Genomic DNA, 21,704 nt, shown 5'->3' on the forward strand with positions numbered 1-21,704 from the left:
TTTTTCATGTTTTTATATGAAACAGGGCAGGCCATTTCATGGAAGTTTTGAGAGAGGAAAAATGTCAAGAACTAAATGTGTGTGTGTGTGAGAGAAAGAGTGTGAGAGAGAGAGATGCTTTGTCACTTTTGTACAACTATTTTGAATGAATGAATTATGCAAGTTGAAGGTACCACACTTCCCTGTCCTCATTTTGTTTTCAAACACAACTTCCTTTAACAAAATACAGTGCTGGGATGGGCAGGACTATACTTAAAAAACTGCAGCTGTGCCACTATAGTGCTTTAGTGCAGATGCTACTATGCCAACCGGAGAGCTTCTCCTGTCGGCATAGTTAATCCACCTCTAAAAGAGGCAGTAGCTATGTTGAGAGGAGAAGCCCTCCTGTTGACACAGAGCTGTCTACATCAGGCTTAGGTTGGTATAACTGTGTCACTCGATGGTGTGGATTTTTCACATCCCTGAGCAAGCTAGTTATACAGATGTAAGTTTATAGTGTAGGCCTGGCCTAAGAAACTGCTCTTGGAAAGTTATTCGCAACACAAAATTCGAGATGGCCCTAAATATCCTCCCTCCTCAGCTCCAGGGAAAGTTTGGATTTGCATCTGGAACGAAATTCTGTTGAGTGGCCACCTCACTACCAAAAAGAGGTTTAGAGCTGAAGAGCCCTCTCCCATCCCTGCACATTGAGGATGCAGTACATACACCTGGTCCTTACATAGGTGCACGATGGGGAAGGGAGGAAGGGCATAAAGAACCTCCTCCTCCTCCTCTCCCTGCCACCCTCACTTGCAGGGGAGCCATCCGGTAGGCACTGGCACACAGGTTCAGAAGGTGGCCTATGTGCTTTCAGAAGAATCCAAATACAGCGAAGTCCCAGTGAATGAGGGGCTGGGCACCTGGCCCATCCTCCTCCCTCCACACAGTCTGCAGCCAGCGAGCTCCAAGCTGTGCAGCGGCTGAGCCCTTGCAAGGGCAGCCCGCGGAGCGCTCTCCTCCAGTTCCCCCCACCCTTCCAGGAACAGGTCCTAGGGCTCCTCCCCCACCCAACCTTGCAACCCAGAAAACAGGTACAGGGTTCTGCCAAAACGACCAATCAGGTGCTTCGATCCAAGCAGCCAGCCAATGGGAACTCCCTTGGAACCGCACCAATGGTGGGCTGCCTATTCAGGCAGAGCGGCGTGAGCCCTACCCCACGGGGACAGAGGCGGGCGCGGGGCCTGGTTGCTGTGCAGTGCGCGCGCGGCGGTGCCTGCTACTCGCCTCCCAGCATGGCCGGGCTGAGCAGCAGCAGCAGCGGCGGCGGCGGCGGCGGCGGCGGCTCGAGCCTGGGACTGTGCAGCCACGTCGTGGTGCGGGGCCTGCCCGAGTCGCTGAGCCAGCACGCGCTGCGGATAGAGAAGGGCCCGGAGGTGGACTTCGCCCGGGCCGAGCGGGAGCACCAGCTCTACGTCGCGGTGCTCAAGAACAAGCTGGGGCTGCAGGTGCTGGAGCTGCCGGCCGACGAGAGCCTGCCCGACTGTGTCTTCGTGGAGGACGTGGCCGTGGTGTGCGAGGAGACCGCCCTGATCACCCGGCCGGGGGCCCCCAGCAGGAGAAAGGAGGTACCAGCTGCAGGGGGAGCCGGGGAGGGAGGCTCGCTGAGCACGGGGCGGGGGATCCAGACCGTGTGCCCTACCTGCTGCTCCCTTCCCCCAAGTCCCCACGCGGGTCTCTGCTAAGATCTCTGTAACTTCCCGGGCGGGGGTAGAGCCCATTGCCCGCAGAAACCCAGGCTGGGTCATTTTCTGGCCGGACTTGCTCTGTGACGTTTTATTTTAACTTCATGCAGACAGAGCCGGTGAAAATGCAAATGCACGGAGTTAAACCGAAGATCTCCGTGGGAAATGTTTGCAAGGAACAGCTGTTCCGGGAAGGCAGCAGTGTATACAGAGTGCGGTGCTGTAAGGCGTGGCAGGTTGGTGGCATGATGGGAGAAGAGAGTCAGAAGATGCTCAATGCACTTGCAGTCTCCCTTTCCCACAATGAACTCCAACCTGAGCCCTTACGGAGAAGCTTTCCCATTCTTAGCACAGTAGCCACAGCTTGGGAAGAACACGTCTGACCTAATTCTCAGTCGTGCAGTGAATCACCTACAATTTGTATCAGAAAGAAAATGAATCCAGATGTATGTTCTTGTTGTCCTGGCAATGCTGTAATGGTGACTTCAAATTGATTAGTCTGAAAAACGGTTCTAGTCCTTTTTCTTTTGCAGCTACAGTAGTTGTGCTTAAGAAACATGTCTGGATGTCTGTCATTTTGTTGCACGAAATATGTCACTCTGGTGTGTTTTAAGACACACTGAAGCCCTTTATAGTAAATCACAGCAGTTCTTTGTAAGTTTAAACACAATCCAGGGAGATGGTACAACAATGTTAAAACCAGTTAACAACTCCCGGTATATGTGCAACACTGCACAAGGCTCAGTGTGAATCTAATACATGTGTAGATGTAGAAAAATCTAAATTCACTCTTAACGTTAGAGAAGCTGGATCGAAACAACATTGAATTTATTCCGTTTCACTGACATTTCTATTGAATGTGCATTACTCCTTTAAAACACTGAAAGATGGTGTGTGTGGATTTGTGTGTTTTTCACATATGAACAAACAAACAATGCACACCTACATAATTTAGTGTGACATATGTCCCTATAACAGATTAATATATCAATATAGTATATTAATGTGGTCATCTTATTAACTCAGCAGGTTGTATTGTTGTACCAATAAATTAAAAACCAGCAGGATCTTATTAAAGGGAAAAAGGCAAAATACCACATTTATTGTGAATACAGAAAGAATCATAGTAAGCAGTTAGTTACAGCTATAACATTCCATTCAATCTCATATTTATTCACACATTCACTCATATACACACACACACACACACACACACACACACACACACAGGTTCTGCAAGGTTGTTATCATAGTTACCAGCCTTAGAGTTGCTCATGCCAAGCCACTGGCCAGGTGGCCTGGACATGAGGAGGGAGCAGGGCCTTGTCAGATGCTCATCTGATGCTCCTGGAAGTTGGTTTGCAGAATCAGACCCCAAAGTTCTCACTTTTTAAGAGTCTATTTTTATAGGAATTTCTTCCTATGCCAGTCTATGGGAATTGCTTCATCATGCTGTTGCTGAATCAATCAGCAGATAGCACATTCCTGACGGCTCCAAGAAGTTATCTTGTTCTTTGGTTCTCCCATTCTTGAGGCTGTTGGGTGGATTCCAGTCTGCCCTCCGGGGGTCCTCTAGTTATTTCCACTTGACGCCTTCTTCAGCCGATGAACACTGGATTCTTAGGCTGGCACCTCCCTGATCATTCAGTTGTTATCCACACCAAGCATCCGTCCACATACATCCTCTATCTCTATTTTAATCACAATTGTTAATACAACAAAAGGGCGGGGAGTCTCTGGGTGCTGTTTCTGTTGTTAGAGTATTGCTTTGAGTCTCTGTGAATTGCTTTGAGAACAGATTCTGTCTTAGAATGTACTAACACAATTAGCAGCTTGCAAGTTTCACACATAGAGGGAGAGAAACAGTACCAAAACCCAAGAGACCTCTTAATTAGTAATACCCTGGAATTTAAACTATGGGGAATCAAACTCATTTGTGATTTTAATACAGAACTTCTTTAATATGATCCAACAGTATAAGCACTATATTGCAGTTTTGAGTGCAGATATTTAATATCTTTCCTGGGTGTAGACCTTCTGATGGTCAGTGCCTGTGTAGACTAGCGTTAAGTACACTTTTAAAATGTGCAGTCAGTTTAGTTTCTCAAATACCTTTAAATATAAATTGACTAAAAAGCCATTGCCACAGTCAGAGAGTATTTGAACTTACTGTGCAACACTTTTTAAAATAGTGTGCCTCTAGGGATTCTAGGTATATTGGATGCTTGGGATTCAATAATTTAAGTGGGCTTCGGTGTTTTCTTCTTCATTAAGCTGCAATAGCACCCCGCCGACATCTTCATATGTGTTTCTGACCGTTCTAAGTCACATCTTCACTTGGAGTCCTTCAACAATGTATTAATTTAATAGTATTTCTCTCCTTTTTATATAAGAGGATATCTACTAACGCTCCTCCCAATTTCAGGTTACTAATACCCTATGCCCAGGGCAGAAGTGGCTCATGCCAGAAAGCACCTTTGCATTCAGTTCAGACAAGCAGGGAAAGATCAGCCAACCAGAAAATGAAATAAAAGCAGTCAGCAGAGGATGAGCTGGGAAAAGTCTGAAGCAGATTAGCAGCTAAGAGAAATCAGGCAGTTAGATAATACAATAACAAAGATCTGTCATGGAAGAATAATTCACTGTTACAAATAATTAATACTTTGTCTTAGTAGAAGTGTTTTAAACAGCACACTGTATAAATCTGCACAACTTTTTTGTTGCTTGCTCTTGCTGTTCCTCAGTAAAAACGTCATAGAATGTAGGGAGGTTGCATGTTAAGTGTTTTTATTATTTTTGCATCATATTTACTAGTGTGTTTTGAATAGTTATCAATAACTGACACTACTACAATGTAAACTTAGACTCATTGTTTCTCTTTTCAGTTTTAATTTGTAGTATTTATTAACCTGCAGAGTTCAGTAATTCATAATGGGTCTTCAGTTATTGGTGCAAATTAGTAATAGTTCTGATATATTCAGAATAAAATTCTTTTGATAAAGCATTAAGTGTATCTTAATCTCTCACATGTCAGGACATTCAGAACAAAAATGCACATGGTCACCTTTCCCCAGCCCTTTGTGTGCATATGAGTTATTTGTGTCAATACATATAATTTTAACATGAATGTCTTAAACCCAGTTGTGCATTCATGGTGCACCTATGATTTCTGTGTGGTAGAAATCAGTGGAAAATCTTGGGCAAAAGGAATGCAGACTCTCGCATTTAACAAATAGGTGCAAGTGGCTGAGTTACTGCTATAGGAACCTTTGCTCTGAAATTCCGGTCTTTATGTTTGGTTTCAGAGTAACAGCCATGTTAGTCTGTATTCGCAAAAAGAAAAGGAGTACTTGTGGCACCTTAGAGACTAACCAATTTATTTGAGCATAAGCTTTCGTGAGCTGCAGCTCACTTCATCGGAAGTGAGCTGCAGCTCACGAAAGCTTATGCTCAGATAAATTGGTTAGTCTTTATGTTTGACACTTCAAACCTGTTCATCAAACCACCTCCCTCTCTGCATTCAGATGCATCTTAAACACATTTCTGTCATCTTGCCTTTAGTAAGTCAGACGGAGGTAGAGAATAAAATGTACCCCCCATCCCCCAAGTTACAGAAGCGCGAAGCTGGGAATTACTGTGTATTCACATAATCTTTATTGTAATACTTATCTTCCTCATTCCAATTCCCCTCCCTTTTTCTCTGTTTACCCTCACTGCTCTTTTCACAATCCATATTCACAGATGAGCTGTGGGGTAGGGCTGGGTTTTTACTTGTTTCTTTGAAGCTGCTAGCGTACTTTTGGGCCCTCAGGAAATAACTAAATGTGCCATTTACCTAGATTCTTTACATTTAGTTTTCTCTTTTAAAAAAAAATGAATTAAAAGGTTGTTTTCAATGTGTCTTGTCAAATAGCGCAACTGTCTGAGAGATTGCACAAATCTCTCATTCAAGAACATGCACGGGCATGTATTTGGAAGAGTGCAGCCAGATATGTGCTTAAAAAGGTAATGACATCAAAGTAGTATGTGGGTGAAGTATGTTACTTTCAAATGCAGCTGTTTCTCAACCAGACTTGAAGAGTTTTTTCACTGAACCTGTACCATTACCTGCTGCCATGATTGATTATGCCCGTGTAGAGTCCTGGCAACTTCAGTGGGTCTCAACCTTTTCAGACTACTGTACCCAACTGTACCCATTTCAGGAGACTGATTTGTCTTACGTACCCACAAGTTTCACCTCACTTAAAAAGTACTTGCTTACAAAATTAGACATAAAAAAACCAGAAGTGTCGCAGCACACTATTACTGACAAAGTGCTTACATCCTCATTTTTACCATATCATTGTAAAATAAATCAATTGAAGTATAAATATTGTACTTACATTTGTATATAGAGCAGTATCAACAAGTCATTGTATGAAATTTTAGTTTGTACTGACTTCACTAGTGCTTTTTATGTAGCCTGTTGTAAGAGTAGGCAAATGTCTAGATGAGTTGATGTACCCCCGGAAGCCCTCTGCGTACCCCCAGAGCTACGCATACCCTGAGTTGAAAACCACTGCTCTGTGTGAATGTAAGGGACCATGCTAACCTTAGAATAGAGGTGTCATCTCTCCCTCAGCTATAGAATTGCCAACACTATGTTATGAGTTGTAATAAATGGACAGATTAAGTCTGGATCCAAGTCTGTGCTCAGAAGGAGCCCAGAAGCTTGTAATATAAAGATTCAACAAGGGGGCCAATGCAAAATGCGTCAGCAGCTTGTGGGAGACAGGCAGGAGGTAAGAGGCTCCTGCTACACAACTGATTGCTACTGATGGCACTGGCAGGAGGTGGGGCTCACTCAGCTCAAGAGAAGGCTGTAGGCAGATATGGGGCAAGGAATGAGTGTCTGGCCCATCCTTGGGTCCCATCTTGTGCTGATGCAGAGGGATCTGACAGGGATAGGATGTAGCAGTATAACTAAATGGGGGTATTTATGGATTTTTTTCTACACTTTATGTGGTCCATAGAGCAAGGACTAAGGAGCAGGTAAAGAGCATGGACTCAGCTATAAAATGAGAGGAGAGGAGGTGGTTTTTAAAGAAATTTGTTTCTGGACACTAATTGGGCTGGGACTTTAAAGGCAGGTGGATGAGCTGGACAGCCCGAGGCTGAGGAGGCAGTGAAAGAAAGGCTCATGTGGAGGGGATCTGGGAAAGAAGACAGGGTGGTTTGTATTGGAAGGAAATGTTTATGTGGGGAGTTGGAGCAAAATCTGGGCAGATCTGGGCCCTTGATACCTTTTTTCTGCTCCTGGTAATGCAAGCAGTGAACTAACAGGGTGAAATTAATTATATGTTGGCTATTACAAATGCCAGCCAGGTGATAAAATATTTAACTTTCCCATTAACCAAAAACCACAAGAATGCATAACCCCAACTGGGACAAGCATGCTCAAAAATTAAAAAGGACTATTCTGGAGGGGCTGCATATGCTAACAAATTATCCTTCAGTTAGATAAATTGTCTACTTTGTAGTAATATAAAATCCAGCTGTATTTATGTACAGTTTCCTTGTTGAAACCGTGCTCAAACAGAGCACCATTAAATTTCACTATATTTGGAAAGGTAGAGTCAAACTCATCAGTATTTGTTCAAATGGATTTTTGAAAGCTCTAAATTAAACTATGAAATGATAAATAGAAAGGAAATCCATACCCAATCCCATTCATATCACAACCCTACTTACAGAGACATTTTTCTCCAATGGAGAATTGTATGTAGGAGAGATGCAGAAAGGGGTGAAGCTCAGGTATATTTATACTGAAAAAATTATTTAATGATGTCTGCTGTGTCTAAAATCAGTTTTGATTATTCTAATGCAGGTTGACACAGTTAATTCCTAAGAAACCAGTTCTCAAATAAATCATGAATATGTTAAGATCTACTTTGCAACAATTCAGCAGGTACAGATTTACCTAAGTTCATCAAGTGAATGGTCCATAGGTGCTTATAAATAAAAAAACAAGAGAAGGAAAACCCCATAGTCTACACTTATTGGCTCTAATGACTGGAACATCCACTGTGAATGACTTAATTTTGTGTATTTGAAAAATAAGTAAACATAAAAAAATCCAGGGGTATTGCATCATGAAGTATATGTTGTTTGTCTTACTGGTGTAGTTCTTAATTACTTAAGACAGTACTTCATACTGGGGATGAGAACTCACAGCAGCACTCTTCTATGAAATCTGTGTTGAGGAGTGAGGTGAGACCACCGTTTCTCTGTTTATGGGCACCATTTCTTATTTACTTCCCAATGTCAGCATGACAGGGCTAGCTGCACCTCTGTCCTCTTCCTGATCTCTCTGAGTGCATTCCTTCAGGGGTCAGGTTGCCTTTACCTTTCCTTGGGTGGAATTTAGCAATTCTCCCACTGTTAGACTATGCCCTGGCATATAGTACCATGTGTATAGTCTCTGGGCTTGCTCGTCAAATCCAATTGGGTTTGGTACCTGTGGCTCTTTGGCAGTGTGAGACCAGTAGTGGTTGTATTGACCAACAGACTTCTTAAAAGCAAAGTATTGTTTATTTTACCAGTAGGAAGAAAGCATTTAGAGAAAAAGGGTTTTAAAACAACAATAAATCTGCATGCATTTCTAGCTTACCTGAAGACCTTCCATTCTGTAATGGTGGCTTGGGCAGGACTAGCTTCTTCAGACACCCCAGCAGATGCCTGTCAGTCTGGTTTTTCCAAACAGCTCCTCGACATTACCTCCCCAAGAGAGAGGGGAGCTTTTAATGCAACCGGAGATGCTTTGTTCTTGTCAGCTCCCATGCTTTGGCCTTCCTGGACAAAGCCAGTCTGGTAGGCTTAACAGGAGGTTGAGCTACACTCCTCAAAGTCAGTGCCTCTGCCCCGTACTCTGTAACATCACCCTTAAGCGTTTGCAGAAGGCCAAAGGGTGGCTTATCTTGAATTATCCTGCATCCCTTCCTGCTTGTTTTTCCTTGCAGACTGCTATTAAAATAAACCAACTTATTCATATAATAAACATCCCTATAAATAGGTCAACATATAATAGTAATAAATTATTACAGAGCAGCACCATGTTTATCATACCCATGTTCAACAAGTTGTTTAAAACAATATTTAAAGCAAAATTTTAAAATTGCAGTATAATCCATTCACTTTTATTAGACTTTCCATAATAGGAAAACTAGCCCTCCATATCCCAACCTCTACTTTAACAGAAGTTTTTCTTGCCCCCATAAAAAACCGATTGGAGGATGGGCATATTTATTTGGGAACTTTGTTTACTGATCAGTCTCATAAATAAGATATGGGATAACATTTTCAAGAATGCTTAAGTCATTTAGGGCTTGTCTTCACTGCGAAGTTAACTTGAGTTATAACTTGAGTGTTGCCTCTAACTCAAACTCTGTACACACATACAGTCCCTTGAGCTTTCCTTAGCAATGAATGGAGCAATACTTTCTGTTAGCATTGCATGTTGGGATGGAGTCTGTTTTCAGTGACCAAAAGGCAACTCATTGGGGTGAAGGTCAGGGTAAGGTTTGGCTATCAGGAAAAAGGTGAAGGTCTTTGCGGGGTGGGTGGGTGTGGAAAAGAGAAAAATTTCAAGATAATACTCTATTTTTAGAGGTTTTTAAAAATGGATTTAATTATAATGACAGCAAAAAGAAAGTGCCAGGGAGTATGGCAAAAAGATGGATATTGCCATTACTGCAACTTTTAAGTTCAGTGGGGCTGCTTAAAATGAAAGACAGGGCAGACTTTCTCCCAGAGGAAGGTGGGATGGAGGGCAATGAAAGAGCAGAGTGAACACATGGTGGAGTCAGTCACCTATCATGTTAGCTTCACATTTATTTATTTATTTCCCTCAGTCTTGCAATTCTGACTTCCTTTGATTAACATGTCCCAGAGTGGGGTAGTGCTGGCAGTATTAAGCTTGGAAGTTAACTAGTATGATTACTGCCCACTTCCATTTTATTTTTAAATGCTGTTTTAATTTTCCATTCACCAGTCCAAACCAGGAGTAAATTCACTGAAGTCAAAGAAATCACACTGGTGTGAGGAGAGAATGGGGAACCAAATGTGTTAATTCATAAGGACTGCTGTAGTTATATGCATTCAACTGAAGTAAATTACAATAGCACTGTATGTACCAGTCAAATCCATAGAATAAAATCCAGTACTGAATGACCTCTCGGGCTTTGCAGATATAATTGTTTGTTATATTAAAATCATTGAGACCACCAAGCACTTTTAGATACTTCAGCTGATGGCTCAATGTTCTAGACAGAAGCCAGTTTCTGAGACTGTACCATTTTGGGGAATATACCATTTTTGATCAAAGCTTTTGCAAACCAGGGAGAATAGAGGCTAAATCAGTTTGTCAATAAAATGGATAAATTCCAGAATTAATTTTAGCAAACTAGAAAAATAATCAAGTAAATCACAGGTTTAATAGCTTGATGGAAAAATAAGAACTTTTGATGTCAAGGAGTTAAGTTTATTGTCAGCCTCAGAATTTTTGTTATCAGATCTGTATGTCTTGTTGAATAATTCTATCATTCTCCAAGTAAAAATTTCTAAAAGCAAACTTTAGTTAATTTCCTGATGCCGATAAGTTGATTTGTCTTTCTTTGAGGCCACATGCAAACATTGATACATGCAGTGTTCAAGTCATGATGATTGAAATAATGCTGTGGTCACTGAATTATTAGCAGTTCAAAAACCTTTCTTTATACCCGTGTGTTTTGATTCAGTTAGCCCTCTAGGGCAAGCTCTTCAGGTCACATTCTAAACACCTTGGGGTCTGTTGTTCTGAAGAAGTTTGATCCATATCTCTCTCACTGCCTAAATTGTTGTTGTGTGACTGGGATAGTGCAAAGCAGCACTACCGCCGTCCTTTAACCCTGGCAGATGGAAATCCAAGTGCTTAGCAACAGTACCCATAGCCAGTAGTCCTCCTCTTGCCTCTGCTGCCTGGAAAGAGAGAAGGGTTGCTGCAGAGGAGAGTGATGCAGGAAACCTCTTCAATAATGGAAAGTCCCTTGTGCTTCCTTGCTTGGTGGTTTAAAGGCTGAACTGTCTTGCAAGCAGGAGGGAAACTGTAACCCCTGTCTCAGCAGTCCAGAAGGGAATGAAAGGCAGGCCTGCCTTCCAGTATCCAGAGGTGGTACAGGAGAGTGTATTGCCACCAACCCCCCAACAACAGGTGAGAAACTCGATGGGACTGGCAGTGATTGGGACAGCCCCAGTAGAAGCCGAGAGGAGAGCAAGGACTATGGTACCTCACGGAGAGCCCCCTCCTCCTCCAGAGGCTTTATCCACCCATTGGTCAGCTGGAGGAGGAGGGGAACCAATTGGTCCCTTGCTCGTCCCTTTCATTAATTTAAATCCTAGACATGCTCAGCTTATGGGAGTTGTTCTATTCTTACATGAGATCAAGAAATAAATGGAAACTTTCTTTAAAAAAACATGGACACAGTTTTAACCTTCCTGTATTCAATAACAGAACTGCAGTCTCCTAACAAATGGGATGAAAGTCCAGCGGGAAGGCTAGTTGCTTAGTGGGAAGTCACATAAAGCAGTGCAAACATGTCAACCAGAATGATACTTCACACTTATTCAGTGTCTTTCACCTCAAAGTGCTTCATAGACTGGATACGGAGCACCATTGAAGAGCAGCCAACTTAGGCATGCAGATGGCAACCAGTGCCTTGTGCATCACATCACATAACGTGACCAAGGGGCAGGGAGGTGAATTTTTGCCAAGCCCATTACGTCCAGCTTCTTTTACTACAGAAAATGCTCTGGATTCTTCAGTGCTCGTGTACAGCAGACAAGACACATGATCTTTTTAAAAAGATCTTGTTTGGAAAAAGTCTCTCTCCCAAAATTGCACAGAACCCAGTTTATCTAATTCAGAAGAAAGAAAGGTGGAATTAACTATACCAGCACTGGAGCCTATGGTGCTACAGGTTTTAGAGCTTAGAAGTATAAACCATGAGGCTTTACCCTTTTGTCAGGGTAGATCAGTCCCAAATGCAAGTTTCTCCTTTCTGATCAAGAGTTACGCTGTGCAATCAATCAGATGATGCCTGTGAGGAGGTGGAAGGTTGTGCCACAACCGAAGGCATACAAGGAGAAAAATAAACGCACACATGAGTGCGTGCTACTGTAGAAGGCTGAGATAAACTGTATAGTGGTCAGCAATACCACTGGCATCCTTAGCTCTCGTGGACCTTCGTAATTCTGCTAGACTGTTGGATGGCTGGGAAAACGAGTGAAAAAACTAGAGAATGGCTACCAAGTAACAAAACAGCACAACTCCAAAAGAAGGATGGACAGTGATGGTTTTCCTAAGCATAGCTAAGAGAAATGTTGGCTATGGTAGCTCCCTAAAGTTAATTAGGATAAGTGATTTTTTTTTTTTAAACAGTGTCATGTTGGTGCCAACAGAACCTCCATTTGCTGACTGATCACTTTAGCAGAATCTTTTAGCACAGCTGGCAACGATCATCCTGCCATTTCCCCAAAGGATGGCGATGAAACTGAGAGGGGCAAAAGAGAGAGAATTTCTAACAATTAGTTTAATTCAGATTTTCTCAGTGGTTTAGAGCACTAGTCCTATGAATCTTGTAGATGCCCACTTGTCCTTTTGCTTTACCTCCTTGTACCAAGGCCCTTGGTGTTATCTGTGAGCGTTAGCATCCTGTCTTGACACCTGCCCACTTTTTGCTGCCTTATAATGGGTTGATGCTTAAAATGACAGTTGGGTAAACTCCATCACTTTAAAGCATTACATATTGACAGAAAATTAGGAATAGGTCCTTCTGCTCCTTATCTCTCTTGAATATTTCCTCCCATTTCTGTCTTAGAAACTTGTCCAGATGAGTCTTAAGTGTATTGATGTTTCTGATGTATTTGCTATCTTGTACTGCAATGAAAACGAATGCACAGTCTCTTCAGGGTCCCAACTGTTTCATTGGCCTAAAGTCTTGTTTATTTAAAAAAAAAAAAAATTCAGTTAGGTTGGAAGGAATGGATCTTCAGCCCTAGCCAGACAATATTCTTTCTTGGGTTTTGCCCAGGTTTCTGCAGAGAGACTATACTGGTGATGTTGAATGAGGAACAGACTGGTTTCAAGGTACACCCTTTATTATGAACACAAACTACTAAGAGAAATGAGGTTATAAACGTTCTACTCTGTGCAGCTGCAGCCTCTCGCTGCCCCATTCTGGGCTTCTTTGTTTCTGCTCCAGCAGGCAGCCTGTCCCAGGAAGCCAAAGACTGCATCTGGAATGTACAGGAAGTTTAACCATCTCTTCACTTCCTGGAGGACTTACGCTGTAGCTTAGTTTCCCTTTCTTAGATCCCCTTTTTAAACATGTTCTGACTTAACTAAAAGACTATCAAGATATTACAATTACCATAACTAACATAACTCTTTTAGGTTGCCTGAATACAACCTATTATGTCTCGAGCAGTCTCTTAAGGCATTTGAGCAATCTTCACGATATGCTTCATTACAAACCCTCTTTAGTCAAATCCTTCTCTGTAACAAGCTGTTCAGTCTCAAGGCTTGTCTACATGACATGGCAAAGCGTGCCATGGGGTAAAGCGCATTCTAATGTGTTGTGCTCTAACTCCTCTGTGTAGACCCTGCTGGCATGCTCTAAAAGGTACACAGTTCATGTTAATGTAGTCCTATTTGAAACAGGACTGTTTCAATGCAAACTAGGTATCTTTAGAGCACGCTAGCAGAGTTTACACAGGACAGTTAGAGCATAACACATTAGAATGCGCTTTTAAAACCACACGGCTCTAGTGAGCTTTGCTGATGCCATATAGACAAGCCCACAGGGTCAACTTGTGAATTGTTTTCAACTTGTATGTCTGCTCTCGCTTCATTTGTCTTGGCCAAGTTATCCCCCTCCTTTTTTACCTACAAATACTAAGGGGTGAACCCAATCTGTAGGTTCTTCTATTCTCTAAATCAGTGGTTCCCAAACTTGTTCCACCGCTTGTGCAGGGAAAGCCTGTGGCGGGCTGGACCGGTTTGTTTACCTGCCGCGTCCACAGGTTCGGCCGATCGCAGCTCCCAGTGGCTGCGGTTCGCTGCTCCAGGCCATTGGGAGCTGCTGGAAGTGGCTTTCCCCGCACAAGCGGCGGAACAAGTTTGGGAACCGCTGCTCTAAATACCAGTTGCTGTCACGTTTTGCAACTTAAGGCTTGTGGAACTTTTCATGTAGCATGTACCATGGGTTCTGCATCTCCTCTTTACCATATCTTGTACATTACTGGGAGACACCCACTTTTTGTGAATACATCTTCATATGATGCTACTGATATTTACATATCTGGATTTGTGTTGGCTTTCTATCCTCTTAACAAGACCAAGCACTTTACATATGGGCAGACCCAAGGTTGGTGGTTGGCCTCTGTACCACCATGAATTCTTGTTGTATAATTTTTCCTTTTGTATTTAAGCATTGGCGTGCACTTGCCCTTCCACTTGCATGTTCTCCTTACAGCTCTCTCTTTCAGTTCCTGTTATTATATTTACTTGTGCTCCAATGTCTATCTTGGATGTCACTTAAGTGCCATTTGTGCATAGTTTCATTAGCCAGTCTTTCCTGCCTTCTCTGCACATTTTAGCATAATGGTTGGGCTTATTACAGTTTCTACATATTTGACTGAATGTTATGCATTTCCTATACACGTGGTTGCCACATTGTTGGCATTGTTTTCTGTTTTCCATGTTTTTGTCCTTGGCCAGTTTAATTTCTGTAAACATTTGCCTTGCTGGTGTAGCTGTCTTACTCTGTGTCCTGTTCTGCTGCTTGGCATATACACTTTGCCCTTTCTAGTATCAGATCCATCTCCCCTTAGTTATCGGTCACAGACTTTTTTTATTGTTACACACAGGGTAGTCTGGTCTCTGAGTGTTTTTTATTCCATATTCACAGGATTGACTTTTTAGTTTTGATTCTGTAGCTTAACTCCTCTATAGTGTCCCCTTTATCCTGTGTGGGATCATATAGTATCTTACTGACGAGCAGAGTGGCGTCAAGATAGATTCTGTTCAGAGTAAAGATTTTGTGTACAGAAATGAGGTAACTGACTTATTACTAACCTGTGTAGCTGTAGCCTGTGAGTGCACTGTACTCTGCACGAGAGAGAAGAGTAGATACAGTTTGATTTCCTGTGTCAGTTTTTATAGGAGGTGTGGCATCTCTACACTTCCTGGAAGGCTTACTCTATAGCACAGAAAGTATGTAGTCAGCAGAGAAGTAGGTAGTATAATTCTTTGATAAAGTGTGTGTCATTTGGAGGCACATGCTTCAGCACTTGTGAAGGGAAAGCAGTTCTGTCCATGGATAAATAGGAGTTGAAGACAAGGTATGAAACTTGATAAGAAAGTCAATCGCTGCAACAGTTGCTGGTGTGTGCTTGCTGACCCAAATCTCCTCCTCCAGAAAATTGGCTCTTTGTACCAGGCTCTACGTTAAAACATCACCAGTCTTTCTTTATTTGTAACTTTTTTATTAATTTTCATTTTCAGGGTTGTTTGGGGGATTTGCTTGTCTCAAACACAGTTTTAAACTAACCAGAATTTGGAAGGGTGGAGAGAATGTCTTTCCCTCTACGACCACATATAAGGCAAAATTAGAATATACCTATATAAAAAGGTACCATCAGGCTGACAATTGGTTTCACTGGGCTTGGGGTAAGAATGAGTCAGTCTTTAAACAATCGATCCTAAAAGTGAAACTCGATAAGAAAGTTTAGTTGGTATGCACCTTAGGACTGTGGTATAAATTTGGGTACTTTTTCCTGATTCTGGTGGATCCTCCTTTGGCTTCAGAAAAGTTAGTTCTGTGACCAGGTAGATGCCTATATCATGCAATTTCTAACAAAGGGCTATTCTCAAGTGAAGAATCTTAGACCAGTAAACTGATCCATATCACAGATGTATTTGGTCTTTTTTAACAGGAGTATAAAACACTACCTCTTAGCAATGTCCTAGTAGTTTTTCAAAAGGGTCTAGGTAGGGGACTTGAAAGGAGCAATTTGAACATTCACGTGACTTCCAATAAGATTTAGGCCTGGTTGCTGGGCTTTTATATTGAAATTCTTGAGAATATCTGAGTTTCTGGAGTTGAGAATAAAAAGATCAAACTTTTTTGTCCTGTAGAAGCTGAATATCACTGTGCAGGCTTAGAGTCAGCCTTCGTCACTAACTTTTTTTATTCAATATCGCTGCACTGCTAGCCATTAGAAATCGCCTCTTATGAGGATCATGACTCACTGTCAAGGATAAATGATTAATGGGCTCTATCTATTTTAAAATCTTTCCTAGAAATATAAAAAGAGTTTATTCTGCTGACTTTACCCATACACTTAATTTGGAGTTCCATATTTTTCCCCAAGAGATTGGCCTACACTTCTGAATTGAGTCTGAATCTTCCAGAGGATTTTTTTCACTGGTTAGATGGTCAATTAAAGTTTTATTTAGAAAGAACCAGAGCTCAGGGAATCTTGACTTTTTTTATTTTATTTTATTTTTTGGTTGTTTGGTACTTCGAAGATTGGATTTGCAGCATCCATTGCATGCTGTATCTTAACTTGCACTCAGCCTCCACAAGTGACTGTACAGTTCACTGATTGTAATCCTAGCATGTTCTTGCAGAATCTTGGGCTTTCGAGAAGAGGTCTCAATCTGTGGGTAAGGAGACAAGGGGGTGAGGTAATATATTTTATTGGACCAGTGTCTGTTGGTGAGTGAGATTAGCTTTCGCGCTTACACAGAGCTGTACTTCCATGAGTAGTCTCATTTACTTCAATTTCTGCATTTTTGACTTCTAATTCTCTGTTTTAGAAACTAGTTTAGTTGAGATGTAACTCAGTTGTTAACACATCCAATATGTCTGTTACCTTCATCAGTACTTTACAACAGTGGGCAGTTCACATGAACAAGACAAGCAAGGTTTGGCTCTAAGTCCTGGACAACAGAAAATGAAAAGGTGCGTGTATTCATTGGTTTTCTAGCAGACGTTGAGTTTCTGTATGTCTTACTGCACCTGTCCATGTAACATTAATGGTTTCTAGTGAGATCATATTAGAATTTACTCCAAAAATATTTTTTGTGTGTGTTTTTATTATATTTATTTCTGTGGAAGCTAAGCTTAAAAGAGAAGTGGTTCAAAATGGTTTGATAGAAGGTTTCAATTCTGCCTGTCTTCATGTACTTTGTTTTTAAAATTTTATTAATTTGCCTTACCACCAAACCCTTTACATTAAATAATTTAGACGTTTTGTAGTTCATAAAACATGAATGTGAGCTGCTCAGATTCTAGGTCCTTTTCTGCTTTCTGCTGAGATGAAGCCTCTTTCATCATGTGGCACTGTGCAATCTTTGTTGTGAGAAAAGATGCATACAACTCATCTCAAGAGCCTTTAATCCACATTCTAGTACATCCTCTAGAAACACTCATGTAACTAGAATTGTGTCCTGTATGTTGGTGTGATATAAAAATCCTCTTCTGTCTTGTCCTTAATCCCATTAAACCGATCTGTTTTATTCTCTCATCCTCTTTACCCTTCCAGGGCTTAATCTGTCCTCTGCTTCATCAGTCTCTTCTGCTGTGTTGCTTTCTGAAGCAAGTGTTTTTCGGATTCTAGCAATAAAATTATTTTGTGCTCATTTGTTTCCGAGTACTTCTGTAGTACTTCCTCTTCCCTCACTCATGCTAATCCCTTGATTCTTGTTGTTCTACGTGAAACTTCTTTATGTTTCATATATAAACTAGTGTAATTCTTCGACACTTGTTCAAAAAATGTATACAAGCCCCTGCTCTGGCAGCAGACAGGCTGGCTCACTTTAAAATACGCTCACTCTCCACTGCCCTTTCAGAGCCAATATGGGGTGGGGGGGAAGAACCTCCAGACTATTAGACAATCACAGTATTTGGAGGAATAGCACAGATTCCAGGTACATTCTGAACAAATTCACAAGCTCCAGACCTTCCCTCTCAGCAAGCCAAATGGTGCACCAAGTGCTTAGGCAGAGATGAGTGCTCAAAACACTGACTTATTTATTAAAAATAAACATGCGCAAACTGTAATTTATCCCAATACCATTTTTTTCCCTTGCCGATTTCTCAGACTAACACTGAAGCAGGCATTCAGACGCGACTGCAGACACAGCATGACTCCACTGAGAATATTACAGGAAATGACCACATCGGAAGCTTTAATCTACATTACTCCCTTCACTTTCAAAGTGTTCCATGGGTTTTGGTGGAACAACAAATCCAGGGAGACAGTGTCAATGGTTCTGTATTATTCTATTTGTTTAGGCTTCCTTTCCTCTGTCATGAGTTTGCTTTGTAAATAGTGTGTAACTGCTCAGAATGTTAAATGACCTGGGCATGAGTCACTCAAATAGAGTAGAGCCTTGATTATCCAGAGGTCACTGTAGTGCATCTAGAAAGCCATGCAGAAGTCTTGCTGAGCTTGCTGCCTTGGGGAAGCTGCCCATGCTCCCTGCCAGTTCTTATGAGATAGTTAAAGATGCTTTTTTAAAAAGGAACGCATCTCTGTTCAAACCGAGAAGAATGGGAGGCAAAATCTCACCTGGATATCACCTGGCTTTGGAGAAGGGTAGGCATTGGCCGGTCAAGATTCTATTATAATTACATTACGATGCTCCAGTAGCAAAAACAGGTGCAAGTATTTTAAATTAACTTTCCTACCTGCATCTTTTGTAGCAATACATTTGAGGATGGGGGAGAGGAAGAAGATGGCTACATATATGACTCTATTTGTATAACTAAGTCATGCCGGAACTAAACAAGTTTGTGTAAAAGAGCTTGGTCAAAACTAACTTAAAGTAGTTCTGTATATCATGAATATTTTTGAGACGGTAACAATCAAAATATGTACACAAACTACATCTTGCATTCTACCACTACATTGTATTAACACAAGGCAACTGATCACTTTTTTTTTATTTTTTGGTTATTTTGATTCACAACTGTAGTGAAACCCAAGATAAAAATTAAATATAGCTCTCTGGAGACTAATGAACAACTCCCAGGTGAGTTTTATAGAGTCTGTTTTTATACATTGCAGAAGATATTCAGTATGTAGCATTCTTTTACAAAAAGACTGTATGTATTCTGGTTTTAGGAGGCTGTGTGGGTTAAGGATTAATAGTTAATAAAGAAGTGACCATCCAACTGTGTGTCTGTTTAACACCAACCTGAGTTCTTTGGCAAAATTCAATTCCGTCTCGGCTCGGTCCCAGCTGGCCAGTGTTGAATATTGTGAAACAAATATTTATAATTTGACACTGTTAGAACTGTCTTGGTGATTTTTTTTTTTTATTAATTATTATTATTCTGGAGAGCTCAGAACAAGGACTGTCATGGAAACTGAATGACATGTCACTTCTCCTCCACCCCCATCAAATGGGTGGTCTTTCCAGACAAGTATTGAGGTTAGGTGTGTGTTTGTCACTTTTTTTTATTATGGTATGTATTCTCCTTCCTGAGTCACAGACTAGTACTGTGGAAAATGTTATTTCCATGAGCGCACAAGTTTCCATCTAACTGGAGAGGTAAAAGTGTTCAGGAAGGAAATCTTACCTTTTATCCTAAGTTTAGCAAAAGCAAAGTGTAACTTTTTTATTTACTTTAAACGTTGGCAGGAAACTCTAGTCTGTGACCTTTATTAAAATGATAGACGTGTCTAGCCAATAGTATAATGATACTTTTCTCAGAGTAGCAGCCGTGTTAGTCTGTATTTGCAAAAAGAAAAGGAGGACTTGTGGCACCTTAGAGACTAACAAATTTATTTGAACATAAGCTTTCGTGAGCTACAGCTCACTTCATCGGATGTAGCTCACAAAAGCTTATGCTCAAATAAATTTGTTAGTCTCTAAGGTGCCACAAGTACTCCTGTTCTTGATACTTTTCTGTTGATTTTAAAAGAATCTTATGGGGATTTGCCTTACTGGATATCCAGATACCTGGCTGAATGTTTCTGACCTCATGGTTGTTCTAGAAGGCAGTAAAGATGCTAGATCTTAAGAGTATCTTGTTCTGCCAATATTGCCCAGCACAGAAGAGCACTGTGTACTGCTTGTCTGTTTGTGTTGGCATAGTTGCTGTGGTCAGCAGCCTTTGTATCCGCACTGATTTATGCTCTTGCCATCTACTAGCTAGAGTGCTAATTATCATCTCCTTCTTCCAGTGCCAAGGTTGGGTAGGGCAGAGTAGCCAGAGTAGCCAAGCTCTACGATACAACTGCATTTGCTCCAACCCCTCAGACAGAGACAAACACCTACAAGATCTCTATCAAGCATTCTTACAACTACAATACCCACCTGCTGAAGTGAAGAAACAAATTGACAAAGCCAGAAGAGTACCCAGAAGTCACCTACTACAGGACAGGCCCAACAAAGAAAATAACAGAACGCCACTAGCCATCACCTTCAGCCCCCAACTAAAACCTCTCCAACGCATCATCAAGGATATACAACCTATCCTGAAGGACGACCCATCACTCTCACAAATCTTGGGAGACAGGCCAGTCTTTGCCTACAGACAGCCCCGCAACCTGAAGCAAATACTCACCAGCAACCACACAACAGAACCACTAACCCAGGAACCTATCCTTGCAACAAAGCCTGTTGCCAACTGTGTCCACATATCTGTTCAGGGGACACCATCATAGGGCCTAATCACATCGGCCACACTATCAGAGGCTCGTTCACCTGCACATCTGCCAATGTGATATATGCCATCATGTGCCAGCAATGCCCCTCTGCCATGTACATTGGTCAAACTGGACAGTCTCTACATAAAAGAATAAATGGACACAAATCAGATGTCAAGAATGATAACATTCGTAAACCAGTCGGAGAACACTTCAATCTCTCTGGTCACTTGATATCAGTCCTAAAGGTCGCAATATTAAAACAAAAAGACTTCAAAAACTGACTCCAATGAGAGACTGCTGAATTGGAATTAATTTGCAAACTGGATACAATTAACTTAGGCTTGAATAGAGACTGGGAGTGGATGGGTCATTACACAAAGTAAAACTATTTCCCCATGTTTATTCCCCCCGCGCTCCTTGGACGTTCCTGTTAACTGCTAGAAATGGCCTACCTTGATTTTCACTACAAAAGGTTTTCTCCCCCCTCCCCCCCGGCTCTCCTGCTGGTAATAGCTCATCTTAAGTGATCACTCTCCTTACAGTGTGTATGATAACACCCATTTTTTCATGTTCTGTGTGTATATAAATCTCCTCACTGTATTTTCCACTGAATGCATCCGATGAAGTGAGCTGTCGCTCACGAAAGCTTACGCTCAAATAAATTGGTTAGTCTCTAAGGTGCCACTAGTACTCCTTCTCTTTTTGCGAATACAGACTAACACGGCTGCTACTCAGAAAAAGAAAAACGAGAGAAGATAGAATTAATATTAAAGTGGGAATATGCAGTCCAACCTCTGATACAAAGAGCCTCATTCCAAATGAATATATCTTACTGCTGGGAGAAGGCTGACTCTCAAGCTCCATTAACTGCAAATGGTAGCGAGTCTGAGCTAGTGCTGTCCTTCCTGAGCTTGCTTTTTCCATGTGTGGCCTTTCCATTTTCCCAGCCGGGCTTTATCTTCTTCAGGGCTCTGTACCTGGGAGGCTTCTTGGTGTAGATGTGAGGTGCCACCAGAAAATGCAGAAAGGCTTTTGTGTTTTTTGAACTGTAATCCATTCACACTCCATTTTAAGGAGTAATGGCACCACTTGTAATTCTACACTTAAGTTTTCAGATTTTAACCTACTTTCCACTGCGCATAGTTTCCTGAAACACTCTACAGGAGTTACTGCACACAACTCAAGCACCTTTGCCAGATATGCTTTAATGTGGTTTTTAAATGTGCTGCTGACGTTTCTAAA

The 21,704-nt window shown here is 41.6% G+C and overlaps 1 protein-coding gene across 1 annotated transcript in view; it reads left to right on the plus strand.

Annotated features, from left to right (window-relative positions):
* Window positions 1–1,148: 1,148 nt before the first annotated feature.
* DDAH1 (dimethylarginine dimethylaminohydrolase 1) overlaps window positions 1,149–21,704 on the plus strand; it is a 95,175-nt gene continuing 74,619 nt past the window's right edge. The window contains exon 1 of the mRNA XM_074961393.1: window positions 1,149–1,604. Coding sequence (XP_074817494.1) covers window positions 1,152–1,604 — 453 coding nt within the window. The 5' untranslated portion in view covers window positions 1,149–1,151. The remainder of the gene's footprint in view (window positions 1,605–21,704) is intronic.

This window comes from Natator depressus, chromosome 8 (genome assembly GCF_965152275.1).
Source record: "Natator depressus isolate rNatDep1 chromosome 8, rNatDep2.hap1, whole genome shotgun sequence".
NCBI classification, from domain to species: Eukaryota; Metazoa; Chordata; order Testudines; family Cheloniidae; genus Natator; species Natator depressus.